Source organism: Vitis vinifera, chromosome 5 (genome assembly GCF_030704535.1).
Source record: "Vitis vinifera cultivar Pinot Noir 40024 chromosome 5, ASM3070453v1".
NCBI classification, from domain to species: domain Eukaryota; kingdom Viridiplantae; phylum Streptophyta; class Magnoliopsida; order Vitales; family Vitaceae; genus Vitis; species Vitis vinifera.
The window spans coordinates 7,387,969-7,395,671 of NC_081809.1; the positions used below are offsets into that span (position 1 = coordinate 7,387,969).

The 7,703-nt window shown below is 38.5% G+C and overlaps 1 protein-coding gene across 1 annotated transcript; it reads right to left on the bottom strand.

Moving 5' to 3' along the window:
* Positions 1 to 743: 743 nt before the first annotated feature.
* On the bottom strand, positions 744 to 7,417 carry LOC100264745 (DNA repair protein RAD5B). Its single transcript, XM_002280778.5, has 18 exons — positions 5,992 to 7,417; positions 5,653 to 5,786; positions 5,382 to 5,517; positions 5,219 to 5,272; positions 4,906 to 5,055; positions 4,653 to 4,804; positions 4,465 to 4,549; positions 3,876 to 4,097; positions 3,605 to 3,748; positions 3,276 to 3,428; positions 2,960 to 3,027; positions 2,709 to 2,831; positions 2,472 to 2,571; positions 2,179 to 2,291; positions 1,512 to 2,088; positions 1,336 to 1,407; positions 1,139 to 1,237; positions 744 to 1,037 (listed from the first exon to the last, which is right to left on the bottom strand). Exons 1-18 carry the CDS (start codon positions 7,159 to 7,161, stop codon positions 915 to 917), a joined length of 3,675 nt encoding a protein of 1,224 aa, XP_002280814.1. The 5' UTR covers positions 7,162 to 7,417; the 3' UTR covers positions 744 to 914.
* Between the last annotated feature and the right edge of the window lie 286 nt (positions 7,418 to 7,703).

A 7,703-nucleotide genomic window follows, 5' to 3' on the forward strand; every position in this document is an offset into this window, starting at 1 on the left:
ACTGAAGTATATGAATCTGATAGAACAAATTCCAGAAGTGATTTAAATTTTTGCCGTAATGAAAGGAGGCAAACGAACAAGGAAGCCAAACCATGGAGCTGGAGGCTTTGGTGAATGAGGGTATAAATTAATGAGGAAAGAGGGACAATACAGTAAATGCAACCTGAAGCAGAGCCGACCCAGGGGAATTCAGCCGGAGACCAATTCAGGGAAACTCAACTGTCTCCAACGAACGCCACCGTCAAATAGACGAGCTGAGAGTTGAGAAAGATGGCGTCTTTGACGCTTCGCCCACACCCAAACCCATTAGCCGTTCACTTCACTTCCACTGGGTTTTGACCATTCCCTCACCTTTACTTTCATTTCTCTCAAACCCACGTTTAATAATGAAAACTTGTGGTGAACCTTATAATCTTTCCTCTAATCTCCACCGACCAATCACAAAGATGCGGCGGTCAAACTTGTGGAAGAGTCCTGCGGCTTATCTTGGAATATTCGGATCTCACCCTTCTCTTATTTGGCTCCTCGTTGAATAAAATATCAAACTACATTCAATATTTCTCAACCAATCCTACTTTTTGCCTTTGCTGACCAACAAAGATTCAATTTTCTCCCTTCTGAATTTTTGAAGTTTTATCCCACTTAGTCAAAATATTATTTTGGAATACTCGTCGTCTTTCTTAATTCAAACAATCAACCCCGCAGCAGGCACGCTCTTACCCTTTCAGCCTTACCAGATTCAATTGTTTTGAAAGGTTGGAATTTCAGCGCCAAGGCAGAACATTTACAAAATTTGGGCTCTTGGGTCTATACATAGAGAAGCCCCTTTAATGCATACATATATAGAAATATAAATTGCTATAATATTATCTAATCTTCTACTCTATGTTTACATAAATATAAGAATGGATGGATCATCTGAACAGCATTTTGAGCTCCTCAATCCTGGCAGTTCGAACTTCCTCATCGGTGAGGGCTCCGGTGATCATGCGCTGTTTCCTTGCTTGCACTTGCTGCATCCGTTCCTCCACCGTGTCCTGCTCCAATTCTCAACATCAATGTTACCATATCCATTATCAAAGTTCAATTTCATTCAAATTAAGACTGATAACAAGAATAAGAAGATGACAGCTCTGACCTTCACAATAAATCTTCTGACACGAACTGTTCGCTCTTGTCCAATGCGGTGAATTCGCATTATCGCTTGCTCCTCTACTGCAGGGTTCCACCAGGGATCCTACATTTTCAATGTAGCAAAATTGATATCAAGGAGGGGAAAGGATGTTGATTACAAAAAAGGAAAAAACCAACAGAAGAAAAGATGGAAGAATGTACCATTAGGAATACATTGGAGGCTGCTGTTAGATTTAAGCCGACACCACCGGCTTTCAGTGACATTAGCAATACCTGAAATGGGAAAAAGATTTAGTTAACTATTTAACAAAGCAGCGAAACCTCCAAAATTGTTTTAAGTAGAGAATTTTGAGTTTTGCTATTGTCTGAAGCCCTACCGTTTTCTCTTCAGTCTCACTGAACTCCTTCAAAATCCTCTCCCTCTGTTTCTGAACCACTTTTCCATCATACCTTAAGAATCCGATTCCTCTCCTTCTCAATGGGATCTCCAAGAGATCTAAAAATGAAGTCCATTGGCTAAACACAATGCTCTTCTCACCAATTCTTGACTGGGAAATACGCTCCAAGCAATGTAAAAGTTCAGAGATCTTTGAAGACTCCTTCCAGTTCTTCTCAACATCAATTCTAAATCGGTTTTCTGATGGGCATGTTATGAGATCTGTTTTTTTTAGCAGTTTCCGACATATTGGGCATAGCCCACTCAAGGGGGTCCTCCAGCTTGAAAGTAGGCATTCCCTGCACATCAGATGTGCACATGGTGTGAGCACTGGGTCATCTGCAGACTCTAGGCATATAGGGCACTCTGTATTTTCACCCCGTCTAATTCCCCCAACGACCTCTTCAACAAATGCCCGGGTAGGAATGGAGTGATTTGAAGTGTCAGAGCAAGGATTGTTTTCAAGGAACTTTCTTGCAAGCTTACTCAAGTCTGCATACTGTTGTGTATCACCTCGGCTGCACATTCTCAAAACTGAACACATTAAAAAAACAAAGGAAAATAAAAGGAGTATTATGTCTATAATTAACTAGGGACTCCATTCCCACCTCATAACAAGAAATGGGTGGTTGCAGCATTGCCTCAGTCGAAGTAGTAGCTCAAGGATAGACGCATAGTTGTGAAGAACTCTGCCTTGTTCAACAAATTGATCAAACCGAACCTGTTTGAATTGCATGCCAATATATAAATTTCAGTATGAAGAAAAAGGCCTATACTTGTATAGATTTTAAAAGAACTGGGAATGTTTAGATTTTTGAGAACAAAACTTTGGTCATCAAAATGCAGGTTCATTCTCAGCCCTAGGGAGAAGGTGATAATAAATCGATCCTCTTTAACTCACTTTAGATCTCTTGAAAAGGGCATCATAAAAATCATGTTCAGCTTCTGATTGTTCACACTCGATGACTTGAATGTCAGTTGGAGGAAGAACGAGTATGGGCCTAAAATTACATCAACAGCAAAAAAAATAATCAAAATACAATTTTTTTTTTTAAAAAAAAGGATCTTGCTCAACTAAAAACTAAATGAATAATTGCACAAATAAAGAAAAGGATATAAAGGAACTGCAAATTATTACCTTCCTTCTTTATCCTTTGTGTCCTTTGTTCTCCTCAGCATCAGCGGTCTCAAAATAGCTTTAATTAACCTCAACCCTCTCTGATCACCACACTCATAAGGCTTTTGGATCAATTTGTACCACCTGAACAAAGGTAAAATTATATTAATATTTCAATCCTGCAAGATAAAATAACAAATCAGGATATGAGCAAAACACCCAGTAGTCCAACTCAAAATCACTACTGTTTTGCACACTAAAAATTGTCTTACCAAGCCCAGTTACACCATGGCTCAACATGCAAGAAGCATAGGAGGCTGTAGAGATCTTCCAAATTATTCTGCAGCAATAGAGAACAAACAATTTTTCCTAAATAAATATGAAACAATCAACCAATAAGACCTACTCTTTCCTCAACTTTGGACTAACTAATGGCATTGCTTAGTGAATCCTAATGCAATAGTTAATAAGTAACTGTGAAAAGCATAATATAGTATGGAAGACACTATTTGATTCAACAATCCCATGTGTCCTCATAACTGTGATGGTGACCCAGTACCCACACACAAGAGAAAGAACAAGACAAACCTGAAGGGGAGTACCCGTCAGGCACCACCTGCAATGCGAAGGTAATGCAAAAGCAGCCTGAGCACTGAGGGTCTTTGAGGATTTAATAGTGTGGGCTTCATCTAACACCACCCTATACCACTCAACTCTGTGGAAAATGCTGCTATTTTCATCCTGTACCAAACTTTGCATGGTTGAATTAGAAAGAGTAAAAAGGAAAGTAAAAATTAAATAGAGAACATAAACAAACAAGCTAGGTGCAAAAAAAGGCAAACAAGAATTGGTATAAATGGATTTTGTTGATGCAAGAATGGGAGTAAATGGTCATCATGAAAAACAGTAATTCTTACATTCTTATAAGCTGAAGTTAAGACACCGTATGTTGTCAAGACCACATCATGTTCTGATATCACCTTTGGGTCATTGGTTCTGTCTCCACCATAATGGATAAAAATAGAAATACTTTCTGGCTTTGAATGTGTTTCCAGCTCATCCTGAGGTATTATTGAACTTAATAAAATATTTTTTAAAGAAAAGAAGCATAGTAGCATTTCATAATTTTGAATCTAAGAGTGTCAGAATTTCACTATTTTTCTTCCCTTCACAAAAACAGGATCTCACCTTCCACTGACTTAACAAGGCCATGGGACAAACAATAAGAGTTCCGCCTTTTACGTTTAATGGGGCCTTTGTGTGAGAGTCAGTATTTTTCTCTGCTTCTTCAGTATCATCTGCAGCTTCAGTGAGGAGTTTATGGACACCAGAGCTTCTCCTGCCTGGTCTTGCCAGTATTAGGGCAATTGTCATCACAGTCTTCCCTAGCCCCATTGCATCTGCTAAAATCTACATAAATAATTACCAAGTTAGGAGAGCATATGCTATAGGAAAACACACTGGTACCAGATGGGTACCATAGCTCTCAAACGCAACCAATCATAGAAGTCCATGTCCAAAGTTACCAAATAGTAAGCAATAAAGTAACAAAAAAACAATATATATATCATTTGCTGATACTAATTCCATTGAAACTGTCAAGTACCTTCTTCAAACTTAATGGTCTTATATTTAATTGCAGTGGTACCAAAGAGGTGTCATAGAATGACCACATGGTACTGTTATTCCAAAAAGATGGTGAAGCAATTACAATCATAATCATCTCAGAATGCAAGTCAAACTGAAATGAAAATAAAGGGGCACAGGACAGACATACTCCTCCTCTTGCCATATGTATTGCTGTGGGTAGTTGTGTAGTTGCTTCTCCTGAGAAGATGTTCACATAGATTGCAGAAGCCCTCCTGCCATGTAGCATGGTTAAGGCTATTTCACCAAAACCAATGTGCCATACTCTAAATTGCCAAAATAATAAAGACAAAAAACAAAAAGGAAATGAAAGCATACTCATCACATATTTGATAGGCAGCCCAGCATGGGTGAAGAGTTTTTGGTGCTTGCTCAGCATCACTTCCCTTCTCCAATTCAGACATCCAGTAGAGAGCTTGTTTCTGATAGGGCCTTAAATCACACATGAGTGTACTTGGGGACTCCATCTCCTATGTAATTGAGAGAGAGATGAGAGAATTAGATATGGATATTAAGGACCAAACTCATTCAAATTCCTAAAATCATATTATAAGCATTTAGTCAGTTATACCTCCAAGTTATATTGATCTGCAGCCCCAACAAGCTTATTTAGAGATGATTCTGAGAGAGCCTGTTCATCATTGTTTTGTTCAGGATACTGTTGGCAACCCTTTTTTTGTTTCACTATAGGCAACATTGATGGAGCTTCATCTGTATCACCCTGTTTTGCTCATCAGAAGAAAATTTTCTTGTAAAACATGCATGAATACACCACCACTCAAAGATCACTAACAGAAACTATAAGGTAGCAGCAGCTCATGACCTACGACTTTGGGAGCTGGGATCACACAACAGAAAATGAACATGAAAACAACCATATGTACCTCTAGATTTAGTTTACGTTTCCTTGAATCAAGTTCCTCTGGGGTGAATTCAGCCTGTTTAAAGCAGAACATAGACAATATACATTTAACATTAGAAACTAACAACGATAAGACTTATTTTAAACTTCCGCAGGACCAATAGAAAGACAGATCATGAGTGTACCTCCTGAAATGGTTTAATTTGCAGCAGTTTGAACAGAGTTGGCAGAGGGTAAACTGTGGAGTCAATGTTTGGGGCCGCATCTAGCCTCCATGAAGACTTATTCCCCTCAGTGAAGACTGACTGGTGAATATAAAAGCTGCAAAACAGAAGAAGACACCCACAAAATTTTAGCAAAAGCTAGTTGAATCAAACAATCAAATCCACTTAGAGAAAAAAAAATGTATTTAAATTTCAAAAACAAAATATTCAGATAGCCAAATTTAAAATTTACCTAACATACAACACTATTTCCTGCATCAATCGAAGAATTATTGGTGCAGCTACACATCGACCAAGTACCTTAACCTTTGAAGAATTTACCAGTGGAATAATGCACTTTGTCCACTCCATTGGCAGCCTACCAATCTGGAAATGAAATTAAGCATTCGGAGCATTACACTAGAATTTCAAACAAATGGATATAATAAAAACCCAGGATATATTTGACTGAACACTGAAAGCATGGCAAAGCAAAAACATAAGTAAACTGCAATCTCCAAGAGGATATAAAATGTATTCAAGAATGAACAAGAAAAAATGAAGTGGCACAGAAAATGGAATAAGAGGAAACCTCTCCAGAACGTTTGGTTGAGAAGCGAACTATAGCAGACGCTGCAGAAGCAGCCTTCGCAACCCATTTTGAGTTACATTTATTTCTCAAATCAGCAGAAGGAAAAGAAAAATGGACTATCTCATTGTCTACCAATTTCCTCCCTTTGGTGGTGGAAAGACCTATAATGGGGGTCCTCCCCACCAAAAACCAATCTGGTTCTTCTGGAAAATCCCCATCCTCCACCAAAACAGAAGTAACTGGTCTATCCTCAATTTTCCCTTGCTTCACATTGAAGTTTTTCTGAGGATTGCCATAAGGAAGAAATTGAGCTGTCTCTTTCTTCACATTAAAGGGTTTCTGAGGATTGTGATAAGGAACACTTTGAGTATTGCGGCCGTTGCCATCAGATATAACTTTTCCGTTCCTTGATTGGACAAAGCTATCACCCCGCATTCCTGAGTTCTCATTTCTGGCAGAATCTGTACCCAGTAACGTCGCATCAAGTTCTTCCTTTATTTGGATCTTCTCCTTTAACCCAGGATGCCATTGTGAGTTTTCTTTGCGATGTTCATCTTTGGTACGTTTTGGCTTGACAAAATCATCATAGGATTCGAGAAATCCATCAGGCGGTCTTTTGACCAATGATCGAATGCTATCTGAGCCGAGTAACCCCACATCAAGCTCTTCCTTTACTTTGATCTTGTCCTTCAACCCATGATGCCCTTGAGCCTCTTCTGATCGTTCAAGGTCCTTTCGTTCAACGTGGGCATCCGTAGCTCGAAGGAACTCATCAAAGGACATTTTCATGATTTCCTTATGAGGCACCAACGCCCAAGTCCGATCCACCTGGGGCGGGTTTGAACCCACCTCCTTTTCAAAAATCCCGTCAACATTCAAATCGGGTTCTTCTTTTACTTTGATCTTCGTTTTCAACCCATGAAGGAACTCCGCTCCTTCCACTTCGTCAGACTTCTCTTGCTTAATCTGAGTAAGAATCCTGGCTCCAGTACTTGTAATGGTCCGTTTAACCGTTACCGGAGGGGCATCACGGTCGAAATTTAGGGCGGCATCTGGGTCGTTGTTGCATTGCCGAAACGCATGAAGGCTATCGGATTCGAGCGAATCGAACCCTGAAACAGATCTAATCTTTCGGATGTTGCCATCGTCTTCGGATGCATTGCAATCCATCTTGTAATCAAGGAAAAAACCAAACACTGGAGTAGGATTGAAACCAAAAGATTGATTAAGAAAGTGAGAAATTGAAGAGAAAAAACAGAAAAGATTTGAGGTCTTTGTGTCAGATAGATCAATATATGTTGAGGGATTTGGGTGTTTGGCGCGAAAGCTTTAATCTCATTCAATTTGGCGGTTTCTTCATTTTATTTTACGGATTTTATTAACATTCTGGCGCGAAATAAGCAAAAAGAAGGCGGTAAGACTTAAAGAGAGTAGAAAACAGTGCCATTTAGAAATGAGCAATGGATTCATATCATTTCTGCCTATGCCAAGCTTTAAGAGTGTGAGATGAAGGTTAATACTTTTTACTTAACGATTTAAATTAAAGTATTTTTGAGTTATTAATTTAAACTTAATTTCTTAATTTTTTTAAACTTTTTTTCCTAAAGTTTACTTTAAGTATTAAAGTTGTTTGATAAAATTTATTATAAATTATTAAATGAATATATTTACCTTCATTAATTTTAATTCATATTTACTTTGACTAATTTTAA

Coding starts and splice junctions, on each gene's coding strand:
- LOC100264745 (XM_002280778.5), bottom strand. CDS start 7,161: ATGGATTGCAATGCATCCGAAGACGATGGCAACATCCGAAAGATTAGA. Junction 4,098..4,464: donor TACATATGGCAAGAGGAGGA/GTATGTCTGTCC, acceptor TTATTTATGTAG/ATTTTAGCAGATGCAATGGG. Junction 1,408..1,511: donor GTGAGACTGAAGAGAAAACG/GTAGGGCTTCAG, acceptor TTCCCATTTCAG/GTATTGCTAATGTCACTGAA.